Source organism: Lepidochelys olivacea, assembly GCF_965140295.1.
Source record: "Lepidochelys olivacea isolate rLepOli2 genome assembly, chromosome: 1".
NCBI classification, from domain to species: Eukaryota; Metazoa; Chordata; order Testudines; family Cheloniidae; genus Lepidochelys; species Lepidochelys olivacea.
In genome coordinates this window covers 241,179,433-241,206,814 of record NC_140411.1, presented here as the reverse complement: position 1 = coordinate 241,206,814, position 27,382 = coordinate 241,179,433, and the positions used below count along the sequence as shown (strand labels likewise).

Sequence of the window (27,382 nt, the reverse complement as noted above, 5' to 3'; positions counted from 1 at the left end):
AGAAGCAAAGGTGAAAAAAGACTTTAAAACCAGCCCAACATGTCTTTTTGGATCTCTTTTATTCACAATAAAGCCGCAACAAAACCAATTTATTTTCCTTTGCTAGACACTTTGAAATACAATACCTTCTGAAGGTTTGCCTTGAAATTGCAGCCTTTGAAATGAAGCAGAAATAGAAATGTAACTTCTCAGAGGAGTTCTATTTGGCTGCTAGAATCCCTCACTGTGTTTCTAGGAGGATTCCTTGCACTGCTTTTTCCAGCCCGAGCAGCTGACTGACAACAACATGTGTCTCTGTGAACAGTGTGAAAGGAAAACACCAAGTCTGCAGGTAAGTGACTGTTCCCCTAATTCTGCCTACACATGGAATTGCCATCAGGGTCGAGGTGCTGCCACTGCAGACATATAGCAGTGCAGTGAGTCTCAATTGGCAAGACCAGCTATATTAATGTTGCCAAAACGAAAGAGAAAGACCTATCAAGCTGAGTACAACCCACCCAAGGTAGGATAGTACTGCTCAAAGTCTCCATTTCAGGCCATTGCCCAACATGGACATTCCCTATTAGCATATCTCTCACCCATCCTGCATTTTGTAGGAAAGCCCCACTATTCTTGCCGGCATCCCACCGTGCAACTCCCATGCCTGCTTGTGCCTGCTGTGATCCCTCTAACAGGTGCTCTCCTCCATCCCCTCCTGTGTCCTTGTGTAATAGGCAGAGGGAGCAGTATAGTACATGCTTCAGGGTAAGGATAGTAGACAGAGTGTGAAGTAATGCACAAAATGGACACCTTAAGGCTGAGCCTCTGAATCACACCAAAGATGGGAAACTTGGTGATCATGGCTCCATTACATGTATGCGTTATCCTGTGTGTGTGTGTGTGTGTGTGTGTGTGTGTGTTTAGCACCTGCATTCCAGGATCCCCCAAACAACTGTGCTTGTATTTCTGACCTACAGCTCTTCATGCTATTCCAGTTCTAGGAATAAAATGTGAACAAGTGCCTTTTACATATGCCTGAAACTGAACTGTGGTCTTCTAAAGTGACAGGTTGGGGGAATTGATTCACTAACCACTTTTCACCCTAATTACACTCACACTGATCTCAGCATCTTCATCCATTCTTGATTCTTTAGTTTTCAGTTCAAGTGTTTATTGCTTTGCAGGGCATGAGGCTAACATGTCTGCCACAGACCCTCACTCTTCACCTAAAGCGCTTCTGCTACAGGAAATATTCCTGGACTCAGAAGATCAGCTACTCTCTGCCTTTTCCACAAAGCCTTGATTTCAACCAGATCCTGACACAAGAGCAATTTCACCCAGATGCCAAAGAGAAGGTGAGACATTCTCATCCGTTGTACTTGGAGGAAGCAGATTTCCTTCTCTCCTATTCACTCAGCTCTCACAAGAAGAGACTCGCAGGTCAGACAGACATTATCCTCAATGTTCTCCATCTTTCTAATAGAGTCATGCCCTGGGCTTTAGCTGTACCTAATGGTGTTCTACATCCTGTGATTTTAACCCTTTCAGGCACTATGCAACTTTTGTGCTTAGACTCTGCTAAACCAGCAAACCAAGACTGTTGCTACCAGGGCCATCTACCACGCTAACCTGACTCAAAAACTTATACCTTCCTTCTTCTGAGACCAGGTAGCATGACTGTCCCAGCACTGCCTTGTTTCCAGCTTGCTACAGAAAAGATCAAGGCACACTCCCCTTATGTCTTATTGAATCACAATTTTGTCTGACAGAGAAATTCTGCCTTGGCCTGCATCCCACCCCCCAACTTTCTCGGTATTGAAGCCTCAATGAGCAGCAGAGCTGGTGTTTCACTGTGTGGGAGGCCAGGGTTTGGGGCATCCACTCACAGCAATCGACACAATTGTGCATGCCATGGAAATGTGTTTAGCAGGGATCCCATCTATGCCACTGCAGGAGGGTTTCATCTCAACAGGACAGGGACATAGCTGGTGGATATGTGCCTATGTGAAGCTGCTGGTCAAACTTCCTGCACCCCTCAAGTCATGAGGGAGTAGTAAGGCCTTGAGGTTGCAGTGCTGGATGCAGATTGGTTTTGTTGCTGTTCCATACTTTGGTTTGGAAAGGACCTTTTCCTTTCTCCCCACCACCTAGTCTCCATGAAACTTCCCTGCTCACAACCGGTTTCTTCGCATTGTGCGGAGGAACCAGGATTTAGCGATAAGAACAACAGGAAAATCTAATCCAATTGGTGATATTTATGAAGCATTTAGCGCCTTGGTATCCAGGCACCTGTTTAGGAGAACTGAATAGTTAGGAAGAATTCTCGTTAAACTGAAGAAAATGGTCTTCATCTTCCAGACAGGGCCATCATTGTCCTGTCGCTTCACTCGACTGGGGAGGATGTTTCACCTTCTCCTGTAGGAAATGGACTTCTGTTAGGGGTGTTTGTCTCTGCTCATCAGCCAGAATTTGGTCTCCGCTGCATTGACAGTATCTCTTTGTGGCTCTTTTTAGGCAGATTGGCAGTATGATCTCTTTGGTGTTGTTGCTCATTCGGGATTAGCCAGCTTTGGTCACTACTGTGCCTACATTCGGAGTCTCACGGAAGGCAGATGGTACTGCTTCAATGATTCCAGTGTCTGTCAGGTGAGAAAACCAGACCCACAACTCTTCTGTCTTCTCTGCTGTGCATTCTTTTGATCTTTAGCTATGTCCACAAAAGAAAGCACCTCTAACTCAAATTGATGTGTGTGGCTAGACTGGTGCTGAGCTCATTTCTCCATCCCATTCCCTTATGTTACATATGTCTGTGGGTGATCTAATGCCAACCAAGCCACCAGAAGTGTCATGCTTTCCTTACACAAAGAGCAAACAGATACTTTCAGTCTGAGTGACATTAATTTTAGATTAGGAGAACAAAAAGAGGAAATAACTAAAATGGTCTCCCTGAGAGAGCACTCCCTGAGAGAGCACACCACACTCTCTTCTTTTAACAACATGCACTGAACTGAACACAGAATGGCTGCCAATTTCTGCAGACAGTGTAGTCCTTAGATGTTCAGGTGTAGTTCACAGACACAGTCGTCCAGCATTCATACAGTTATTCAATATACCCTTTAGGAAAGGGGTAGATCGAGAGAATGGAGCTGCCTTTCACAGAAGATTATCGGGTACACCCTGCTTACTAGTGGACTTGCAATTATTGGAAGGGGAGGAGTAGAACCTTTCTGGAGAATTGCTGTGCAGTTATCATTATCAATAATTAAATTTGCAGCTGACACCAAGTTGGGGGGTATTGCCAATACAGAGAAGGACTGGAGTATCATTCAAGAAGATTTGGATGGCCTTGAAACTGGAGTAGTAGAAATGGGATGAAACTTAGTAGTGCAAAGCGCAATGTACTTAGGGACTAACAATAAGATTTTTTGCTATAAGCTGGGGACATGTCAGTTGGAAGTGACAGAGGAGGAGAAAGACCTGGGTGTACTGGTCATTTTTTGTATGACCACCAGCCACCAATGTGATGTGATGGTGAAAAAGGCTAATGCAGTCCTAGGAAGCATTAGGTGAGGTATTTCCAGTAGAGATAGGGAAGTGTTATTACCATTATACAAGGCACTGGTGAGACTTCTTTGCATCTGTTCCAGTCTGAATTCATCTTTCTTAAACATGGGAGACCAGAACTGCACACAGTACTACAGATGAATGGCTACTAAGATGATTAGAGGAGTGGAAGACCTACCTTATGAGAGAGACTTAAGGAGCTTGGCTTGTTTAACCTAATCAAACAAAGGCTTTATAAATACATCAGAGGGATAAACACCAGGGTGGGAGAGGAGTTATTTAAGTTAATAGCTAAGGTTGACACAAGAATAAATGGATATAAATTGTTCATCAACAAGTTTAGGCTTGAAATTAGGTGAAGGTTTCTAACCATCAGAGAAACGAAGTTCTGGGGCAGCCTCCCAAGGGGAGCAGTGGGGGCAAAAAAACCTAACTGGCTTCAAGTCTGAGTTTGATAAGTTTATGGAGGAGATGGTATGATGAGACTGCCTACAATAGCATGTGGCCCATCCGTCACTGCCAGTAACAGATATAATCAATGGCTGGAGATGGGACACTAGATGGGGAGGGCTCCGAGTTATTACAGAGTATTCTTTCCCAGGTGTCCGGTTGTTGGATCTTGCCCACATGCTCAGGGTCTGACTGATCTCCATATTTGGGGTTGGGAAGGAATTTCCCCCCAGATCAGATTGGCAGAGCCCCTGGGGTTTTTTTCTCCTTCATCTGCAGCATGGGGCACAGGTCACTGGCTGGTTTGAATTAGAGTAAATGATGGATTCTCTGTAACTTGAAACCTTTAAATCATGATTTGAGGATGTCAGTAACTCAGCCAGCGGTTATGGGCAGTAGTGAGCTGGAGCCGGTTCGCACCGGTTCGTGCAAACTGGTTGTTAAATTTTTAAGCAGTTTTAGAACTGGTTGTTAACCCGCTTCCCTGCAGGGGGCGCTAGGCTTTGATGGGCTCCGGCCAGGAAGTGATGTAATTCCTCCTCCGGCCACCGGGGGCGCTGCGCTGTGGCAGCCATGTGGGCTGCCTCCTGGCCCTGGGCATGAGCCCTGGCGCTGCTGCTGCTCCCCTGGCCCTGGGGCTCCCAATGCCGCCTGGTGGGTCCCCGGCTGCTCTGCTGGGCCTGGGCTGCGTCCAGTTGCTCTCCCCGTGCGTACCCACCATCCTGCCCGCAGCCAGCCCCTGCCGCACCCCCTGCCCTGCCCACAGCCAGCCCGTCTCCAGCCACCCCTGCACCCCCTGCCTGCAGCCAGCCCCCATCTCCAGCCACCCCTGCACCCCCTGCCTGCAGCCAGCCCCTGCCGCACCCCCTGCCCTTCCCGCAGCCGGCCCCTGTCTCCAGCCACCCCCGCACCCCTTGCCTGCAGCCAGCCCCTGCCGCACCCCCTGCCCTGCCCGCAGCCAGCCCCTGTCTCCAGCCACCCCCGCACCCCCTGCCTGCTGCCAGCCCCTGCCGCACCCCATGCCCTGCCCGCAGCCAGCCCGTCTCCAGCCACCCCTGCACCCTCTGCCCTGCCTCCAGCCACCCCTGCACCCCCTGCCTGCAGCCAGCCCCTGCCGCACCCCCTGCCCTTCCCGCAGCCGGCCCCTGTCTCCAGCCACCCCCGCACCCCTTGCCTGCAGCCAGCCCCTGCCGCACCCCCTGCCCTGCCCGCAGCCAGCCCCTGTCTCCAGCCACCCCCGCACCCCCTGCCTGCTGCCAGCCCCTGCCGCACCCCATGCCCTGCCCGCAGCCAGCCCGTCTCCAGCCACCCCTGCACCCTCTGCCCTGCCTCCAGTCACCCCTGCACCCCCTGCCTGCAGCCAGCCCCCATCTCCAGCCACCCCTGCACCCCCTGCCTGCAGCCAGCCCCTGCCGCACCCCCTGCCCTGCCCGCAGCCAGCCCCTGTCTCCAGCCACCCCCGCACCCCCTGCCTGCAGCCAGCCCCTGCCGCACCCCCTGCCCTGCCCGCAGCCGGCCCTTGTCTCCAGCCACCCCCGCACCTCCTGCCTGCAGCCAGCCCCTGCTGCACCCCCTGCCCTTCCCGCAGCTGGCCCCTGTCTCCAGCCACCCCCGCACCCTTTGCCTGCAGCCAGCCCCTGCTGCACCCCCTGCCCTGCCCGCAGCTGGCCCCTGTCTCCAGCCACCCCCGCACCCTTTGCCTGCAGCCAGCCCCTGCTGCACCCCCTGCCCTGCCCGCACCAGCCCCTGCCGCACGCACCCCCCTGCCCTGCCTGCAGCCAGCCCCCGTATCCAGCCAATCCTGCACCCTCTACCCTGTCCGCAGCCAGCCCCTGCCACACCCCCTGCCCAGCCTCAGCTAGCCCCTGTCTCCAGCCACCCCAGCCCGCAGCCAGCCTCTGCTGCACCCTCTGCCCTGCCCGCAGCCAGCCCCTGTCTCCAGCCAGCCCTGCACCCCTCTGCCCTGCCTGCAGCCAGCCCCATACCTCCACTCAGATCCTGCCCTGTCTCCAGCCAGCCCCACACCCCCTTGCCTCCAGCCAACCCCACCCCCTCCTGTCTCCAGCCAGCTCCGCACCCCCTGCCCTGCCCTCAGCCAGCCCTGCACCCCCTTGCCTCCAGCTAGCCCTGCCTCACGCCCCTGTCTGCAGCTGGCCCCCACGTCCACTGGTGCCCTGCAGTTCCCAGGGCAGTAACCCTGCACACCTGCTTCAATGAGGGGGGCAGGGAGCAGCTGGGACCCACACATGTGCACACCCTAGGGTGACCAGACAGCAAGTGTGGAAAATCAGGCCGGGGGTGGGGGGTAATAGGAGCCTATATAAGAAAAAGACCCCAAAATCAGTACTGTCCCTATAAAATCGGGACATCTGGTCACCCTAGCACACCCCCAGGGAGTGGCGGGGACCCACACGTGAAAGGGAGCTCATTTCTCATTCAGGCCTATCTTTTTAAAAAAGAACTTTAGGCATACATCTGTATTTTCCCGGGCAGGTCAGGCTTTTTGGTTCTTAAATCAGCGTCCGGGAGGAATTTTTAAAATTTAAAAATTCCTCCCGGGAAGATACAGACGTACGGTAACCCTGTTGGTACAAAAAATACATACTGGGGCACATCCCGTAAATGAGAACTTTTTATAGGGAACCGGTTGTTAAGATTTTGGCAGCTCATCACTGGTTATGGGTCTATTATAGGAGTGGGAGGGTGAGATTCTGTGACCTCTAACCCTAACTCTGCAGGAGGTCAGTCTAGATGATCACAATGGTCCTGTCTGACCTTAAAGTCTGAGAGTCTATACTGTGTCTAACCACCACTCAAAAGAGTTCTTACCAGCACTCTCATGTTTGATTCACTGCAGGTATCGTGGGATGATGTCAAATGTACCTATGGAAACTCACATTTCCACTGGTAAGGGGGTGTATTTTCATTTATCTGATGGTGCTCTGGGGTAAGGAATGGGGTTAGTGGTGGTACGAAAATAATTTCAATTGTGTTTGTCTGGAATAAACTTGGGGGAAGGAGACACCTTCTCACATGGCCGTGGTAATACACTATTACCTGGCTGTAGCAATACTGTACAGTCACAAGTGTGTGAGCAAAAGTGATCTTTCATTGTTCACCCCCCATTGCCTCCCAGTCTCTAAAGAGAGCGAGGTGCTAAACACTTAAGGGTGTTATAGTCAGGGTCTCTCTCGCTCCTCCCTCTGCACTGATAAATCATCAGAGAGTGAAAGGTAGAAAGAATCCATGCTGCCAATATAGCACCTTTACTCTGTCACAATTACAGTGCTATCTGGAGTCCAAAAGGAAGGATGAGGTCACCTGACCCTGTGGTAGGACAACTGAAAAAAAGCTAACTTTGGGGAGTGTGTCTAACTACAGCCTGCCTCATGCACACATTTGTTTTGCTCTTTTCTTCTGCTAGGGGTGAAACTGCATATCTCCTGGTGTACATGAGAAAGAATCCCCAGTAGCCTCATCCAGGCCTGCTTCAGGGACTTGGGGGCTCTACGCAGGCCCCATCCTATTTATGGAATCTGACAGCCATGCTCCAAGAAGAATATCTACAAATCCATCAGTACGGCAGAGTGGGAGACCTGAACTCAGCTCAGCGGCGACACATCACTGTGTATAGTGTGTGTATGGGGGAGTGGGAAGGTTCTGTGGGGGCACGAGACCGCCCCCGTGTTGCCTCTGCCTCCACCTCCTGGAACTTGATATGTATGTAGACAACAGAGAAGAGCAACCACCTTCCTCCTCCTGCTCTCTGCCCTGTGCTGCCCACAGAACTTGCAGGCACCCCTCCCTGCCTGAACAATCCTCAATCAATTTAGTAAGTGTTCAAATCAAGACCAACAAAAGGAGCAACGGAGTTGGGATGCACAGTCCCCCATGCGCCATCAGGGTGGGTGGCGCTAGGGTGGGATGGTGGTTAGGGCTGGATCACCTCACTTAACAAGAAGTTGGAGAATTATCGGTCACTTTTTGTTGGGGGTGGGGGAAATAATGACACCCCCAAATGGTCTTCCCGTTGATATGCACCTTGGAGGCTGCTGCTGCTTCAGTGCACCCCCAGCAGCAGCAAGCTGCTGTTGCTGATGCATTGAAGCAGCAGCAGGGTCTGCTCCCTCTTTCCCACTCTCCTCTGAGGTTCTCGGGCTGGAGGGAGCTCCATCTTAGCTGCCTGGCGCTGAGCACCACATCACCACCATGTCGCAGCTCCTCTTCCTGATCTTGAATATGCCCCCCTGACTCACCTCAGTGGGTGGTCTGCAAAGCAGGCAGCGGGAAGCACTGGGTCTCCAGCAGCAGGGAAGGAGAAGCAGCCCCATGTAGCGGGGCAGGTGTGTGTGGGTGGGAAGGGGAGAGCTCAGCCAGATGCCCTGATGCATCCTCCCTTTCCACACTGCACAGACACACAGCCAGGGGGAGCGACTGCCTCTTGCTGCTGGGTGTCCCAGTGAGAGAGGGTCCAAGAAATATGGGGGGGCTGTGTGCTGCCCCCCCCAAAGCGTTGCCTCTGCCGGCCCCCACCAATTGCCATTGTCTTTTTCTGGTGGCTGCTGCACAGAAATTGTCATTCTCACTCATGCCTGCTGCTGCCCATGACTGTGCTCTGCAGACTGCTCTCAACCACGCTTCCTCCTGCTTTCTAGGCTGCACAAGAGGGAGTGGGTCTATGAAGAAGATGAAAATCATCTTAATCAGCAGAAAAAATCTTTATACTATGCCACATATTCGTGACCTTCTTGTGCCCTTGGTTCAGCTTGCACATTGGCTCCAATGTCAGCGTCATGCAGTTGGAGGGAGGACTTGGGAATTAGGAAGGAAGCGGATTGGACATCAGTGACAAGTAAAAATCAGAAGTACACATATTTATAAAGTCTCATCATCAGGTACACGAGCTTTCACATTTTATCGGTAGAGAAAGATATCATTTTTGATTAGGACCACATTTTACAGTGCTCATGTGCAGCTAGTTCTGGGAACGAGACAGTGACATTGGGCAGTGCTGCAGAGACTGCTTTCTGTACCTAGACTAGATCATCCTGGAATATCTGCACTGGCGTTCACGTCATATCTGATAAGAATAAGTGTAGTGCTGACTGAATAGCGACACAAGCTGTGTGTGTTCTGTCTTGATTGTTATCATGATGAAATTCCCAAGATCATGCCCATAAGTCATAGATTTTTTTTTCTTATGTATATTTTAAATGGGCTTTCAGGACGGGGAAAGGGCAGGTGAAAGAGTGAGAGTGTAACTGAGAGACTGATTATAGTTAATTAGCAGGTACTTGCCCATACAATGGTGTAATCTATTCGGTTCTACTGCATTTTATTTGAAACTTGTATTATATTAATATTATAGTAATATACTAATGTTAATAACAGTTGACAACTTACTGCTTGGATTCTGTTAAAGGGTATTCTCTGCTGTGATGGACTATGAATCAGAGGCAGGTCAAGCGTAACTTGGGCCTGGTTTAACTAAAAGTTTGCCCTTCTCCCCAGCTTCCTTTACACCCCACCCCCGCCTCTCACTGACAACCATTTCTTCGCTTCTGGCCACCTGCCCCGAGACACACTTCCACCTCAATCAAGGAGTCTCTTCTCCACTCCCAGAGCAACTGAGCTGCCCTTATTTCCTTCCATGGCCTGGTATTTGGGGATATATCTAGATCACTTAACAAAACTCTGCTGTTAACTCCCCCCCAATTTACCACCACCAGTTTCATATGTGTATGGAACACACACAGCTGTGGTCAATTCACTGTGGAATTAGAATGTTAAGATACTGGGCCCAATTCCTTTCACTTACATGATTTTCACACCAGCACAACTCATTTGGCTTCAATGGAGTTACCCCTTTCTTACACTGCTGTGAGTAAATGGAGAATGAGGCCCAGTATTTTTTGTGTGTGGAGGGCAATTACCCACAAAGCCATGTTAATGGTGCAATTGAAACTGGGCAGAAGTTTAGAAATTCAGTATTTTCCCCACAGCAGTAAGGTTTTCTTTACATTCTCATGCTGAGCACTTGGAGGTACTATGGGGTACATAATGCAATGCAAAGCCAGTGCCGCTGTCCATCACTGTGGATGCACAGATTTAGTATTTTGTGTTACTGGACTGCAAATATATTGTGTTATTATATATTGAAAGGCCATATTATGATGCATAGGCTAAGAAGCCTGGAATTGTGGTGGCATCTCTGACTATAAAACATTTGACTTGTGATTAAAATCCCATCCTGAATGCTGCATTAACACATGAATACATCAGTCTCACAAAACATAGTTCTACAGAATTAGGAACAGAATCAAAGAAACTCCTCTCATTAAAGACATGAAGCATGTAAGACCTCAGGGATTTCATCTCTTCACAGCAAAACTAATTTCCATCTTAACAGGGCAGAAGTCTGTGTGTAGAGGACAGGTGTCTGTCCCTTACTTTACTTCTTATCTTTTAAGTCCACTTTCCTATGTCAGCAAAAACAAGGAGGAGTCCTTGTGGCACCTTAGAGACTAACAAATTTATTTGGGCATAAGCTTTTATGGACTAAAACCCACTTCATCAGATGCATGGAGTGGAAAATACAGTAGCAGGTATATATACACAGTACATACATCCACCAATGTGATATATGCCATCATGTGCCAGCAATGCCCCTCTGTCATGTACATTGGCCAAACCGGACAGTCTCTACACAAAAGAAAAAATGGACACAAATCTGACATCAGGAATTATAACGTTCAAAAACCAGTAGGAGAACACTTCAATTTCCCTGGTCACTCAATAACAGACTTAAAAGTGGCAATTCTTCAACAAACAAACAAAACTTCAAAAAACAGACCTCAGCCAGAAACTGCAGAACTGGAATTAATTTGCAAACTGGACACCATCAAATTAGGCCTGAATAAAGACCGGGAGTGGATGGGTCATTACAAAAACCAATGTCCCCATACTAATTTCCTCCTACTGTTACTCACACCTTCTTTTCTACTGTTTGAAATGGGCCACCCTCATTACCACTACAAAAGTGATTTTTTCTCCCTTGGTATTCTACTATTGAGAATAGGCTACTTCCACTTTAATTGAATTGTCTCGTTATCACTGACCCCCCACTTGGAAAGGCAACTCCCATCTTTTCATGTACTGTGTATATATACCTGCTACTGTATTTTCCACTCCATGCATCTGATGAAGTGGGTTTTAGCCCACGAAAGCTTATGCCCAAATAGTTTTGTTAGTCTCTAAGGTGCCACAAGGACTCCTAGTTGTTTTTGCTGATACAGACTAACACGGCTACCACTCTGAAACCTGTTTCCTATGTCAGAATTTCCTGGTAGCCACCAGAGGGCAGCAGAGCCAGCCAGCTGCTTCCCTGAGAATTGCAGATTGCTTTAAACCCAGTGTGACCAAGCCCCTTCTTGTCAGCATATAAAAGAAATGGAGGAAAAGCAAAAGAAATGGGTGTAGTGAGAGCTTTTATTACTATGATGGAGTCAAATGAAATATGCTAAACATGTCTCTAAATGGAGCTCAGAGCTTCTATTTCCTCTTCATTTAGTTTGACAGATACTGGGACATCTTTGTTGTGAGGGCAGAGGATTGTGTTAAGTGAAAATTTGTGCCTGATGAGTTCAGTGAGATGCTAGCTGACACCAAACCTGAGCATCCTCCACTCCCATGGGAGTGCTCCAGGACTGAGCCACAAATGAGTACCTGATGTTTGAGAGACAAGGGGGGTGAGGTAATATCTTTTATAGGGCCAACTTCTGTTGGTGAAAGAGACAAGCTTTTGAGCTTACACAGAGCTCTCCTTCAGGTTGCATAGGCTATGTGTAACTCAAAAGCTTGTCTCATTGACTTACAGAACCTGATCCAATAATAGATAATACCTCACTCACCTTGTCTACTTAAAATCCTGGAATTAACAAGGCTATACCACCACCTAATATTTGGTTAGTCACTAAGTTTTTACATACTAGCTTGGCTGAGATTTTCAGGAGGCACGGTTCATTCCAAGGGATTAAGTTCTAGCAGCTCAGAATGAAGACAAAATATTTATGAAAGATCGGGGCAGGAACTGATAACTATATTCAAAATACCCCTTTTCCTGCTCAGCATTATCAAAAGCAAGAAGGCAAGTCATTGTAAGGATGAGATTTATCTCCTTACCGTGTAGGTTAAATTACACAGTAGAGAAGAAAAGGAGGACTTGTGGCACCTTAGAGACTAACCGATTTATTAGAGCATAAGCTTTCGTGAGCTACAGCTCACTTCCTCAGATGCATATCGTGGAAACTATAAGCTATTACCAGCAGGACAGTGGGGTGGGAATAGGTATTGTTTCATATTCTCTGTGTATATATAAAGCCTGCTGCAGTTTCCACGATATGCATCTGAGGAAGTGAGCTGTAGCTCACGAAAGCTTATGCTCTAATAAATCGGTTAGTCTCTAAGGTGCCACAAGTCCTCCTTTTCTTTTTGCGAATACAGACTAACACGGCTGCTACTCTGAAACCTGACAGTAGAGAAGGTGATGGCAACAGTGTTATAAATGGTATTTTCCCTCTAGAATTGGCCCTAAGTATAGAGCATTATTACTAGTTGCTAACAACACAGGAATTGCAAATGGATCCTCTTTAATAGTCATCAGCAAATGGATACTCAGGATGGTCCAAAAATCTAAAAAACAAAATGCAGATAACAGCTGTTTAATTTCCACGAAATATCCCCATGCAAACTGCAAGCAGTTAAGATGTGACATCCATATTTGCATTATGCAAACTATGCAACACTTATGATAATCATCAAGGATTATTTAATATCTGTATAAAAGGATATAACCGGAATTAATAGGATGATGAAGACAGGTCTGACTGTCAGGAAGAGCTTCCTGCCAGTGAGATCTTTTCAGCGTCCGACCACAGCAATTACTGAAAGCCACTCCAAGAACTTTCTAGTCTGTGCTGTCTAGGGAGCAAAAAACTGATGGTGAGTCTTAGATTCCAAATTTCCACTGCCTGCTGCATTGCAGGACCTGCAGGAAGGTATCAAACCTGACAGTGCTGTGAGACTAGCACAATCTGTCTTTTGTCCGGCTGTATGGCCTATAGTTGATTTCCGCACACTTAAAAATTCTTAAAACCCAAGTACTGCAACTCACTGTTGACACAGGTCATAGCGAAGGTTTTGGTTCAGGCTATCAATGGCTTTCATGTCCTCCTCTGTCAACTGGAAGTCAAACACCTATCAGAGAAAAAAATGCTAATCATCAGATTTGCCTATGGGATGGACCAAATTGGCCCTTCATAAAGCAGGAAGGGATTTCATTCGTTCTAACATGCTTGTCATTGAGAGTGTCAGTCACTGAAATAATAATAATTAATAATTAATACCTATTTCTTATATAGCATTTTTCATCAGTAGATTTCAAAGCACTTTCCAATCTTTATTGTGTTTATACTCACAACACCACTAGGAGGTAGGGAAGCATCTCAATCATCATCCACATTTATAATGGAAAACAACACTCAGGCAGAGAGAGAGAGAGAGTAACTGACTTGCCGAAGGAAGTCCATGGCAGAGTAGGGAATGGAACCTGCAACTTCCACAGCCTAGTCCAGTGCCCCAGCTACTGGACCAACTCCCTCTCCCAAATGCAACCTAGTAGAGGATGATTTCAATCCACTAACCCAGGGGTCGGCAACCTTTTAGAAGTGGTGTGCCGAGTCTTCATTTATTCACTTTCATTTAAGGTTTTGTATGCCAGTAATACATCTGAATGTTTTTTAGAAGGTCTCTCTCTATAAGTCTATACATTATATAACTAAACTGTTGTCGTATGTAAACAAGGTTTTCAAAATGATTAAGAAGCTTCATTTAAAATTAAATTAAAATACTGATCTTACTCCCCTGGCCTGCTCAGCCCACTGCTGGCTTTGGGTTCTGTTCACCTAGGCAGCAGCGGGCTGAGCGGGGCCGGTGGCCGGGACCCTGGCTGGCAAGGGGCTGGCAGCCAGAACCCCAGACCGGCAGTGGGCGGAGTGGGGCCGGCTGCCAGGACCCCAGACCAGCAATGGGCTGAGCAGCTCAGCCTGCTGCCGCTCAGCCCACTGCCAGTCTGGGGTTCTGTCCGCAGGCTCCTGCCAGCCAGGTCCCGGCTGCCAGCCCCTGTCAGCCCGCTGCTGGTCCGGGGTCCCGGCCCTGTCCACATAGAGTAGGTACCTACCTTCTCCCTGGTTCTACCCATTTTCTTCCTCTCTCTGCACTGAGCTGAGGGTGGGAGTGCGCTAAGCACAGGGCTGGGGGTGAAGGAGCAGGCTGGGGGTTGCGGTATAGGGTCTGGCCAGGAGCTAGAATGAGGGAGGGGGCTCAGGGTTGGGGCAGGAGGTTTGGGTGTGGAGAGCTTACCTGGGCAGCTTCCATTTGGTGTGAGGGGTGCAGGTGGGAATGTGTGTGGGGTGTGGGTGTGGGTGTGTGCAGGAGCTCCCGTTTGGTGCTCAGAGTGGGGATGGGGATGTGGGGGGTGCAAGAGTCAGGGCATGGGGTGTGGGGTGGCTGGGTATGTGTGGGGGGTGCCAGAGTCAGGGCTGGGGTGTGGGGGGGGTCAGGGCAGAGGGCTGGGGTGTGAGGGGGTGCAGGGGTCAGGACAGAGGGCTGGGGTGCTCCCAGCCCCCTGCCCTGAGCGGCTCACGGCAGGGGGCTGGAGGGGATATGCCAATTCCACCCCCTTCCCCAAGGTCCCCGGAGCAGAGAGCACGCTGTGGGTCCGCTTTTACCTCTCCCCTCCATAGCAAGGGCTGTCAGCTGATCGAGAGGAGGAGGGGCAGGAACCCAGCATGCTGGGGGAAGAGGCAGGGGGGAGGGGGAAGCTTGCCTGCCTGCAAGGAGAGAGCGGTGGGCGGAGGGTGGAGAAGAGCGGGCCAGGCAGGGCAGGATTTTTAATGGCACGCTGCTGTCTGCCAGGGTAGGCAGACAGCAGCGTGTCCTTAAAAATTGGCTCGCGTGCTGTCTTTGGCACGCGTGCCATAGGTTGCCGACCCCTGCACTACCCTCTGGGTTATGGGCCTAGCACACTGCTGCTAGAAGAGTGTCTGCATGTGCATCAAAGGCCAGATACTGAAGTTCTCACCCAATCGTTACTTACTGAGGACGATGTGAGTTTTGCCCAAGTCAGGATTGAGTAACAATTGAACTGAACAACTGAACAGAAACTAAGTAAAGACCTCAGAATTTGGCTCTAGATTAGCAGAGAAATTCCAGACAAAACCTCTTTGCATGAATTAATTTGTGTTGCCTGAGTTGCTTATAGGTTCACTTGGTGATGAGAAACATGTACAGGATAACACTTTGGCCTTTGTCCAACAAATCTCTCTCTGAAATGTCCCTTTATAACTATGCAACCTTTATATTGCAGTAGCACCCAGTGGCCTTAACCAACCTGGGCTTGAATTGTGCGAGGGACTGTACAAACACAGGGCAAATGACAGTCCCTGTCCTAAGGAGTTTGGCTATATGCATGGAGGTGCCGTCAGTCCTCAACTTGAGAGGCCATGTCCACGTAGGGCAGGAACTAAAAGTGGTATTTTATATCCACTATTTTCAAACTTGCGAGTGTTTCTAATGGTATTTCTCCTTTCCACCGCTTTACCTTGAAGTTGTCTTCAATACGCTTTCTGGTGAAGCTCTTGGCAAGGACCACGACACCACGCTGCAGCTGGTAGCGCAGGGCTACTAGAGCTGGGCTTCGGCTGTATTTTTTGGCCAGAGCGTTCAGTACTGGATCCTCTAGCAGAAGTGGAGTGCTTTGATCCACCCTGCAAGGGAATACAGACACAGAGTGAGTGTTTCTGATCTCGGGATCAGTGAGAGCTGAGCCTGTTGGAAGCAATACTTATTTATCATCAGATATTTAGCAAACATATTAGGCCAAATTCTCCACTGCCTGTCTCCTTGTGTGGTCATTTATATCTGTGCCAAATGGGTGCAAAACACAGCCATGCCAATTTGTTAGCATGCTATGCCCGCTTTCCAACCATGTACATGACCACACAAGATCAAGGTAGTGGAAAATCAGATGCATTCTTTTAGTAATGAGACTCAACTGTCAGCTTCTTTCCTTACCATCTCTCCTCTCTGTGAGATCCCAAGGCACTAAAAGCCACCAGCACAATATTTTTGGATTTGCAGAACTCCAGCAATTTTCTTTGGTTGAGGTAAGGATGACATTCAACCTGAAGCATTAGAAAAATGGAGATTTCCGATTGTACAAACAGTGACGGTCACACAACCCGCCCCATTATCTCTATCCTACATGTCCAAAATGGCCTTCAGTGCGGTGACCGTAGTTCAAGGCAGGCATATTTATTGATGCCTGTAACTGCATGTCCCGAGAAATCTAAATACCTGACTGCACCTGCAAATCAGCTCGATATTTAAAAGGGTACCGTTGTAGGCGAAAAGAAATGTGCCTGTAGTTAAGCAGCTGAAATATAATTGCACACTTAATATTGGAAGCCTCATTGAAGCTTGGCTAAAAACAAGAGTTTTTCCAGAGAAGAAAGCCCCCAAGACAGGAGTAGATTTTCTTATACTTTCCCTTAAAATACAGTCTGATTTCTATGGAATTTCATTACTATCTGAATCAGTGTTTCCAGGAGAAAGGAGAAGCACAGCAAAGTGCAGAGTGACCTGGCTTTGCCCCACTTGGCTTGGGTTGTCCTCTAGCCCTTCTCTCTCTCCCAGGCTCTGCTGCATGACTCTTGTTTTCCAGTTCTCTTTATGGAGTCACAGCGAACCTTTCTGGGCCTTCATTTTAGCTGAAGCTCAGAGTGTTACCTGGTTGCAGACAGGTTTGTACTTGAGTCCAGGTTTGTTCAGGATCATCTCCAGCTGTCTGCGGTTGAAGTTGGACACTCCAATGGACTTCACCAAGCCTGCATCTTTACATGCCTCCATGGCCTGGGAAAGAAAATATGGTCAGGTCCATTGTCACTGCTGCCTATAGCATGAGTGTCTGCACAATGCAGCTTGCGGGACTGGCGCCTACTAGCACAGACTAGAGACTGTTTTATTTTTTTGCTGTCATTGCATTACTTCCCTACAGAGATCTGTTAGTACACTCAGTATTGCCAACCCCAAGTGTTCAAAAAGCACGAATCAGGCCCTAAAATATCATGAGACTGGTTAAAAAACCATGAGACTTAAAAAAGGAGGGGCTCTTTTTATTTACCTTTTGGTTTTTGAACCTTTAGGGTTTACCTGAGTCATGTTTAGAAGCTTCTCTCCAAACTCATCGTGGTTTAGAAAGTTACTTGTTTTGTTTAAATGAAAGCTGAGATTTGCACACAACAGCAGCATCCCAGGAGTTGTGTTTTAAGAAAAATAGCAAATATCATGAGACTCACAATAAACCTGTGAGAGTTGGGAAACCTGGGCATTTCAGTTCTGACCTAGAACCCTCCTGTGTCATCAGTCCTGGATACAGCTGGGAGGCATTTTTCAGACAAATAGTTTACTTGACAAAAAAGGTAATTTCAATCAACCCAAAACTATTCGAGAACTGGACATGAATAATTTTGGCAATTCACAAAATGGAGAGGAGGAGAGGGAATTGTGATGATGGTGATGCGGCCATTAGGGTTACCTTCTTAGAAATGAAAAAACCCCAGCACACACACCCCACAAGGCAGCTCCGCAACTCCCCCTGACAGCCACTCATCGTATCTAGAGAGATAACACATATAGACAAGACTGATAACATTGTACGTCTCCTCACGCTCGCTTGACTGAAACCCTCTCTCGCTCATATGCGCGGTGCACTTGTGTGTTAGAGGGCACTGGGCAGGCAGCTGTTGTACTTTCAACAGTTTTGATCTGTTGTCGCTTAAACTGTGCAAGTGGGAACACTGAAGCATTTTAGCTGGACACAGAAACTTTTAACATCAGATATCCCAGTGTATTGTGATGATAATGCAAATCTTTAGACCCACATAAAAAAACCCGGCGGATTAAATGATTTTTCTGGCAACTGGCAAATCCATAAAAAAACCTGGCCAGGTTGGCCAAATACCAGCCAGGTGTTAACTCTAGCAGCCACCCCCTTTAGAACGTTTAGCCTAGTGGTTAGGGAACTCACCTGGGTTGTGGGAGGCCAAGGGAGAATCCCTGCTTTGGAACAGATCAAAATGGACTTTTTCAATTCACAGAAAACTCTGGAAAGCTTCAGTTCAACCTGAGCCATTTTTCCCCCTTTTTTTGGAATTTTCCAAATGGAAAGATCTGTCATTTACCTAGCTCTAGTCCCAGGCCTCTCACGTGACGACAACGTGAGTTTTGATGAACTATGGTTTGCCTGCTGGTTTGCCGGAGCAGTGCAAAGTAGCTGGAAAAGGGCCTGAGGATTGAACACCCTAAGTATAGGTGGTGTACATCCCCCCTTTACAGCAACAAAACAGATACAATAGTAAAGAAAAAAGCTAAGAAAATCAAGGTTAATTCTTCCTCCATTTTCTTTCTTGCCCCTCCCCCTCTTTCCTCCAGGAGGTTTCCATGGCAGCCTGAGACCATGTAATTTTTAGGCCTGGTCTACACATGGTTTTGTACCAGGTATAACTATCTCAGTTAGGGGTTTGGGTTATTTTTTAACCAAAACATTTGTACAAGTAAACCCCCTGGTGTGGATGCTGTTATACTGATATAAGGGTGCTTAATATTGGCATAGCTTCTTTCCCCCAGAAGGGAGATAAGCAGTAACATTTGTGTTTAGAGAAGCTCTTTGTTTCTTTTAGAAAAACAGCATCAGGAGGGACCCTGTCAACACACCTTAGTCATCATTACTGGACTAATAACAGAACTGCCTTGTATCTTAACATAGCCTTACAAAAAGGGTGGTCAATTATTTTTTTGTCAAGGTTAAAATTTCTTGGTCAAGGTACAGTCAAGGTCCAGACCCCAGCGAAACATTTTTCACTCTGTAATGTTAACAATGATAGTAAGTAAATAAAACGATTCCAGGGTCTGTTCAAAAGCATCTAGCTGCCCAGTTTTGGCCCACGGCCTGCTTACTGACTGTTTCTGCTTTACAATATTCCATGCTTCCATTCTCCCAGGTGAGTAATATTTTTCTGCAGGTGAGTAGGATCATAGGAACTACCATACTGGAGCAAACCAGTGGCCCACTTTGTCCTGTTCCAAGAGTGACCTCTACCTGCTGCTTTAGAGGAAGATAAAAGAAATCTACAATGGACAGCTATGAAATAACCCACCTCCAGGAAAAGTTTCTTCCTAAACCCCTCTTAGAATTTAGCTTATGCCCTGAAATAGAGATCTGATTTTTTGTTTTCTCATATACTCATGGGTAAGTAGATTTTGTGCCTGGCCTGGTAAGTTTTCATTACAGTTTTGCATAGGTGTTTTCATGTTATACTTGTACATGATACCCACCTCCCATGTGGCACAAAGGTCTACGTTATCAAAAATCAATTTTCCATTTTCATCCACCGGGCATAAATCATCTCCAGGCTTAAAAACAAAAGAAACAATATAATCAGATAAACCTCCCCTTCGGTATGACACTTGATGTGAATTGCTTTCTGGAGAAATTCTGGAAATATATTAAGCTATTGTGGCATGTCAGTAACTCAATATTCACAGCACATTTAACCTTTATTATTAAGTGCAAAGTTCTTTCTGAAACCTGATGGATGTTCAGTCCATCAGTTTCCTTGATTACCTCTGCATCCCTAATATAAATGAAAGCCCATTTTACATCTGATCTGGAAGAAATATACATAGGGAAATTGTTTGGTATTGTAAAGCCCTTTGCTCCTTACAGCAATGTCTCTGAATCAAGCAGTTAACATTTGGTCTGTCTTAAAGCAAAAGGGGAACAGTGGGGACGAGATTCTCCTGTGTTCAGCCAGAACTTTTTTTTTTACCTTTAAAGATAGGGGTGTATGAATAATATAGAGATCAATGTAGTCAAACTGCAGGCTCTTCAGTGACTTTTTCAGGGCTGATTGGACCATCTCAGGAGCGTTAAAGGTGCTCCAAAGCTGTAAAGAGTGAAAAGAGAATAAGTGCCATCAGAATCATAGGTTCACAAGGCTGATTCCCCAAATAACTTTATTCTGCTATATCTCAGGCATGAAATGTCATGGTATCTACAGGTTTCAGAGTAACAGCCGTGTTAGTCTGTATTCGCAAAAAGAAAAGGAGTACTTGTGGCACCTTAGAGACTAACCAATTTATTTGAGCATGAGCTTTCGTGAGCTACAGCTCACTTCATCGGATGCATACCGTGGATACTGCAGCAGACTTTATATACACACAGAGATCTGTGTGAATATATAGTCTGCTGCAGTATCCACGGTTTGCATCCGATGAAGTGAACTGTAGCTCACGAAAGCTCATGCTCAAATAAATTGGTTAGTCTCTAAGGTGCCACAAGTACTCCTTTTCTTTATGGTATCTACAGTATATTATGCATTATTTTATCCAAATTTTAATTTTAATAATATACAAAGTCTATGTGTGCCCAACATTTAATTAATGTTGCATCATCATACCCTGCAGCACGAAAAAGTGAACATTCATACAGGAACTCTGTCCTCTACGGGCACCATGAGGGTAGAAATTGGAAACAACTAATGTGTCTTTCAAAATCAATTTAATCCAGTCTCGGACCACAAATAACGCACCAATCCTAATTATATGGCTATTGCACGCATAGTTACAGTTACCAGAGTTAAGATCGTTTAGGTGCCTAACCTGTGTATTTCCATAGTTTACCATATTTGGATTTCTTTCAAGTGTAACTTTAAATCTCTGTCACCTGGTCTGTATGATTGGCTTGGGGATAATTACAGCATCCCTTCTAATGCTTTTACCCTTAGGTTACTAACACGTACTCTCCCTTAACTTCAGTAAAATATAGTTTTCATCTGGTAACTGTATATAGGCACCATGCCTGCTAAAGCTCCAGCTGGCACTAAATGCATTTAACACTTTTCCCATGGGATTAGCACCTGGTAACAAGAGGGGTGTTTCAGGCAAATCCTGTCAGCCTGCTACAACTTGTACTAACCCCTTCACTAAAGTCACTGTTTTCTTGCTGCCGAAAGGCAGCATAGAAAGAAGCAGAGAACGAGTGATGGGATTTAGAACAAAATTACCTTTCCTGTGTAAAATATGTCCTCTCTTTTGACCGTTCCATCTGCAATCTTCTCTTGAATGGCTCGCCCAACCTCTTCCTCATTCTCATAGAAATAGGCTCCATCTATATGGCGGTAGCCAACTTCAATGGCCACCTTTACAGCCTCCTCACACTTACTTTTTGGAACCTATGAATTAAAAACAGAAAGCCTCAAACATGTCTGGCTTACGGATGATATTTTAAAGTGTGGTTCCAGTATCAAAAGTGACCGTGTAAAAATGTCACCTTCTTACTCAGACGCTTTCTCTGTGTGTATTCACACTCACCTCTGCTTACGTTAGTGAAAAAAGTAAATTTGCCATTATGGAAAAGTCCTATAGAATTTAATAGACAATGACCATAGTTCTACAGAATTTTTAAACCAATCTACACATTCTATAGAACAGATGTAATTCTCTAATAAAGTCTCACATTGGTTTAAAAATGTTTCAGAAAAGTGATACATTTCTATTACATTCAATAAGCTTTTAGACACCATTTAAAGAACTCTATTTAATTGCTAAAAAATCTTATTACTTTCATCCCTATTAAATTCTATAGGCCAATCTATTAAAGATAACGGGATGGCACAGGTGTCACTGAGACCAGAATTTGGCCTTCACGATCCTTTTACTGATGATGATACATAAGAAGAAAACAACACAGCTTGCCTCTCTTGTTGAATGTCAATTTCACAGCCCTAGGAGTCAGAAAATACATTTTTTAGTTGTAAATTGACCACATTTAATCCTGAAATCACTTGAAAGACAATAATATGGAACCACGCTGTAATTTTTACAGAATCCCTTTTCAAACTAGAACCACACTTTTAGTCACTAATCACCTAAAAGTGAGGGGGCAAGTTCTGGCCTCATTTACACCAGTGCAACCTCCATTGATTTCAGTAACCTTTGATTCATCAGAGAGTATCACAAGTTAAACCATTGGAATGCTGATAATCTCCACAACGAATCAATGTCTCAGGTCCTTATTTATCTGAGTCAATGAAAGTTCGTCCTGAAGGACTGAATAACAATCGAGTAAGGAGCAAAAGGTTTGACCCACGCAGTCCCCTGATAGGTGAACTTTTCAAATAAGATAAAATGTCCAGGATTTTTGTGGAGCAGGTGTTGCAAGCTCAGAAAGAGCTGTCTCTGTTCCCTGATTGGTCCCTCCTCTGCAGCTGCATCTGCCAGATTCTGTCCACGTAGGCCCCCACTCCCAGACCTGGGAAGGAGGAGAAGCAGGGGGACGCTGACTGATGGCTGGCACCACGTCTTGGACCTGTGCCAGCTGCCCTGCCACCGTGACAGGGAGCAACAATGCTCCCCACCTCAAGGTGAGGCCGCAGGTGCCCCCTTGAGCCCCACCCAAATACCCCCTCCAGTACACACACCCCTCCAGCACCCCCCAAATACCCCCTCCAGTACACACACCGCCTCCAGCACCCCTCAAATACCACTCCCAATACACAGATCCCTCTGCCACCCACAAAAACCCTCCTCTCACACACCCCAAGTACCTCCTCCCAGACAGGGGTACTGGAACAATTTGTATAGAGGGGGTGCTGAGAGCCATTGAACCAAACTGTAACCCTGTATATGATGGAAACCACTTCAAGCCAGTACCCTAGTTTCAGCACCTATGCTCCCAGTACACACATCCCTCCAGCACCCCCCCCAAATACCCCACCACAGTACACACATATCCCTCCAGCACCCCCCAGCTGTACCCCCCTGCAGCTCCCCCCACTCCCGAGGCAGTGTCCTCTTTTTGGGAAACTGAAAGATGGTAACCTGTACATGAGTGAGTGTGACATCAAAGGGATTTTGCATGGGCTCAAGAGCCTGCCCACGCTCATTTGATTTTAAGATTTGGGTCTTGGGCAAGTTCTTTTCTTCAGTTTCCCCATGTATAGAATTAGGATAGTGATACTTACCTTCCATTGCAAAGTGCTTGGGATCTATGGGCGAGAGAGCTGTAAGTACAATATCGTGATTTTTAGTCACTACTAATTTGGGTGGACTCTGAACCCGGGAGTGACAAAGAGATAAAAGGCTTTGTATCCCATTACCTAAGTCCCCTATTCTTTTCAAGGTCAGTCTTTGTTTGCTCACCCCATGAAGCAAATACAGTTTTGAATGGTGTCAGCACATTTATTGTTTATCTGGCACAGAACATGTATTTACATGTAGCTACACAATCAGAGAGTGAGAGAGAAGAAAAATAACAGCTGCTGCTGGCAGACTCTGAGCAGTAAGTAAGTTACAAATAAGATCACCAACTTCTTCTCCCTCCTCACTCAAAAGGGACACTCATCTGTCATCAGCTTAGTATTATCGTTGGAGGGATGTTCCTGAAATACAGGGTAGTGCTGAGGGCACATGTCCTGATTGAAGTGCATAACATTTTGAATGGCCCAGAGAGGATGACACAAAATTACTCAAGAGAGTAAGAGGGTGAAAAACAATGGAGCATAAATTAAAGCTCTGAAAGTCATGTAGACATGCCTTTAAGCACAGCATGTGGAATTCAGGTGTGGAATGGACTCCCCAAAACAGCAATAGGAGCTGCAGTTGTGAACTTACAGGCACTTAGAAGATACAACACAATAGAGAACAAATAGCTGGATTCCAAATATCGCAGTATAGAAATCCTTAACAAGTGTATAAAAACTACCCGGTATAGAACAATTGACAGTTAAATGAGGAAAGAACTGGAATAGCAAAGCAAGCAGCAGGTCAGGACTGATGTGTGTTGCAGAGAGGCTGTGGGTCCATGAATGGAACAGCTAACCTGATGGCAAGTCAGAGATGAAGTGCACTGCAGAACTGCATGGGGCCCATTGTTGGAACCGCAGAAAGTGCTGCATGCCGGGTTGGAGAGCTCTGTGGAGGAAACTGTACAGTGCCTATCCTCACTATCTAGATCTTAGTGCTGTCAGTCACTCATTTTCATGCACAGCACCAAACTTCATACAACAAACACAAATTTCCTACTCTGGAATAATCTATAAAAGGTTTACTCACTGTATCGGGGGCATAGGTACCAAATCCGACCACAGGAATTCTGTGCCCATCATTCATTTTCACAGATGTATCTTTGCAGAGCTCCATTGTCCTCCACTGAATGGTTTATGCTGGTTCTTTTGTGAAGCTTGAAATGTTGCTATACTTCTGCATAAGCCAGTGAGCAAATGCAGCCCCTGACTGAATATTACTTTTATTTACTGAGGCATGGAGACTGATAGAGTAACCAAGCCTATAACTGCAGTCTCCAAAGGGGTCAAAAATGCAACACAAACCAAGCTGGGAGATATTCTGCATTGCTTAATACAAGGCTCAAAGATTAGTCAGTTTTTGTAATGCACACGCTCGTGGGGAGCGGGGTGGGTGGGGGTGGGTGGGAGGGAAGGAGCTAAAATTTAATCTGATCACTGCTGGAAAAACAGCTGCAAAGAGGAATTAAGGTCTCCTCTTTCCTAAAGCTGGAAAGGGGACAAAGAACTCTTTGAAATTCATTCTCTCTTTGGCACTGAAGTTGTTTATCACATCACTGGGAAAATATGACCCCAAGCTGGGACATTAACACACACATTCTCCTAACTATTCTCCTTATAGTTTTAATTGATAAAGGAAGGAATTCCAGGATAGTATTCCATGCATGGAAGAGAAGAATGAGACCCTCACCCCCACTCCAACCCCTTTGTGCTGGATTAAAGACCCAGAGTGGTGTAAAGTGGCCTAAAAACCGGGATTGTTTCTGGGTGAGGATTCCCCTGGCACAGGCTCTGTAAAAGATAGCCCTAAGGTGTGCTCTGAGCATGGTCATAAAAGTGCTGTAGGAGCATGCTGGGAGGGGGAGAGGTGTGTAAGGGGTAGGGCTTTAGTCCATGGCGCTGTGGCTCACAGAACAGTCCAAGGACACTGCTGTAACTTAGTGAGGTCTCTAGGGCTGCCGAATATACATGAGTGACCTGTCCAGCCCCCAGGACAGCCTAGGATTAAGAGGATGCAAAAGGCATTTAAAGCCACTTTAGCCTCCTCCTTTACCCTGAGCATAAAGGTGTTTTAGGGCAACAAAGAAACAGAATTGCTATAAGCTTACCAATATGTTCAATGCTACCTTTCTGAAAAGCTCTCCTTGTCCAGGGTATTTCGATAGAGGGTTTTTTGCTTTATAGAATTACAGAAATGTAGTGCTGGAAGGGACCTCAAGAAGCCATTTAGCCCTGGTCTACACTAGGACTTTAGGTTGAATTTAGCAGCATTAAATCGATGTAAACCTGCACCCGTCCAGGAGACACGATGAAGCCCTTTATTTCGACTTAAAGGGCTCTTAAAATCGATTTCCTTACTCCACCCCTGACAAGTGGATTAGCGCTTAAATTGGCCTTGCCGGCTCGAATTTGGGGTACTGTGGACACAATTCGATGGTATTGGCCTCCGGGAGCTATCCCAGAGTGCTCCATTGTGACCGCTCTGGACAGCACTCTCAACTAAGATGCACTAGACAGGAAAAGAACCGCAAACTTTTGAATCTCATTTCCTGTTTGGCCAGCGTGGCAAGCTGCAGGTGACCATGCAGAGCTCATCAGCACAGGTGACCATGATGGAGTCCCAGAATCGCAAAAGAGCTCCAGCATGGACCAAACGGGAGGTACGGGATCTGATCGCTGTATGGGGAGAGGAATCCGTGCTATCAGAACTCCGTTCCAGTTTTCGAAATGCTAAAACCTTTGTCAAAATCTCCCAGGGCATGAAGGACAGAGGCCATAACAGGGACCCGAAGCAGTGCCGTGTGAAACTGAAGGAGCTGAGGCAAGCCTACCAGAAAACCAGAGAGGCGAACGGCCACTCCGGGTCAGAGCCCCAAACATGCTGCTTCTATGATGAGCTGCATGCCATTTTAGGGGGTTCAGCCACCACTACCCCAGCCGTGTTGTTTGACTCCTTCAATGGAGATGGAGGCAATACAGAAGCAGGTTTTGGGGACGAAGAAGATTATGATGATGATGAGGTTGTAGATAGCTCACAGCAAGCAAGCGGAGAAACCGGTTTTCCTGACAGCCAGGAACTGTTTCTCACCCTGGACCTGGAGCCAGTACCCCCCAAACCCACCCAAGGCTGCCTCCTGGACCCAGCAGGCAGAGAAGGGACCTCCGGTGAGTGTACCTTTTAAAATACTATACATGGTTTAAAAGCAAGCATGTGAAAGGATTACTTTGCCCTGGCATTCGCGGCTCTCCTGGATGTACTCCCAAAGCCTTTGCAAAAGGTTTCTGGGGCGGGCAGCCTTATTGTGTCCTTCATGGTAGGACACTTTACCACTCCAGGCCAGTAACACGTACTCGGGAATCATTGTACAACAAAGCATTGCAGTGTATGTTTGCTAGCGTTCAAACAACATCCGTTCTTTATCTCTCTGTGTTATCCTCAGGAGAGTGAGATATAATTCATGGTCACCTGGTTGAAATAGGGTGCTTTTCTTCAGGGGACACTCAGAGGAGCCCATTCCTGCTGGGCTGTTTGCCTGTGGCTAAACAGAAATGTTCCCCGCTGTTAGCCATAGGGAGGGGGGAGGATTGAGGGGGTAGCCACGCTGTGGGGGGAGGCAAAATGCGACCTTGTAACGAAAGCACATGTGCTATGTATGTAATGTTAACAGCAAGGTTTACCCTGAAAGCGTGTAGCCACTGTTTTATAAAATGTGTCTTTTTAAATACCGCTGTCCCTTTTTTTTTCTCCACCAGCTGGATGTGTTTCAATGATCACAGGATCTTCTCCTTCCCAGAGGCTAGTGAAGCTTAGAAAGAAAAAAAAAACGCACTCGAGATGAAATGTTCTCCAAGCTCATGCTGTCCTCCCACACTGACAGAGCACAGACGAATGCGTGGAGGCAAATAATGTCAGAGTGCAGGAAAGCACAAAATGACCGGGAGGAGAGGTGGCGGGCTGAAGAGAGTAAGTGGCGGGCTGAAGAGAGTAAGTGGCGGGCTGAAGACAGGGCTGAAGCTCAAATGTGGCGGCAGTGTGATGAGAGGAGGCAGGATTCAATGCTGAGGCTGCTGGAGGACCAAACCAGTATGCTCCAGTGTATGGGTGAGCTGCAGCAAAGGCAGCTGGACCACAGACTGCCACTACAGCCCCTGTGTAACCAACTGCCCTCCTCCCCAAGTTCCATAGC

At 46.9% G+C, this 27,382-nt stretch overlaps 2 protein-coding genes across 2 annotated transcripts in view; one reads left to right on the top strand and one right to left on the bottom strand.

The window, feature by feature from the left end:
• Window positions 1-12,661, top strand: part of USP18 (ubiquitin specific peptidase 18) — a gene marked incomplete at its 5' end in the record, with an annotated part of 40,404 nt that extends 27,743 nt beyond the window's left edge. The window contains 5 exons of the mRNA XM_084630746.1: window positions 236-331; window positions 1,164-1,334; window positions 2,494-2,625; window positions 6,851-6,900; window positions 7,418-12,661. Of these exons, the coding sequence (XP_084486872.1) occupies window positions 236-331; window positions 1,164-1,334; window positions 2,494-2,625; window positions 6,851-6,900; window positions 7,418-7,466 (498 nt within the window). The 3' untranslated portion in view covers window positions 7,467-12,661. The remainder of the gene's footprint in view (window positions 1-235; window positions 332-1,163; window positions 1,335-2,493; window positions 2,626-6,850; window positions 6,901-7,417) is intronic.
• LOC311515047 (prostaglandin-E(2) 9-reductase-like) lies at window positions 11,464-24,533 on the bottom strand. Its single transcript, XM_084617887.1, has 10 exons — window positions 24,226-24,533; window positions 21,177-21,344; window positions 19,941-20,057; window positions 19,447-19,524; window positions 16,840-16,962; window positions 16,126-16,235; window positions 15,653-15,818; window positions 13,166-13,248; window positions 12,667-12,684; window positions 11,464-11,583 (listed from the first exon to the last, which is right to left on the bottom strand). The coding sequence occupies exons 1-10, from the start codon at window positions 24,310-24,312 to the stop codon at window positions 11,556-11,558; spliced, it is 978 nt and encodes a 325-aa protein (XP_084474013.1). The 5' UTR covers window positions 24,313-24,533; the 3' UTR covers window positions 11,464-11,555.
• Between the last annotated feature and the right edge of the window lie 2,849 nt (window positions 24,534-27,382).

What these genes read in the sequence shown, in the direction of transcription:
- LOC311515047 (XM_084617887.1), bottom strand. Translation starts at nt 24,312, where the DNA reads ATGGAGCTCTGCAAAGATACATCTGTGAAAATGAATGATGGGCACAGA. An exon ending in ACATATTTTACACAGGAAAG is followed by an intron (nt 20,058 to 21,176) that starts GTAATTTTGTTC and finishes CACTCTTTACAG; the next exon opens with CTTTGGAGCACCTTTAACGC. An exon ending in ATACACCCCTATCTTTAAAG is followed by an intron (nt 19,525 to 19,940) that starts GTAAAAAAAAAA and finishes TTTGTTTTTAAG; the next exon opens with CCTGGAGATGATTTATGCCC.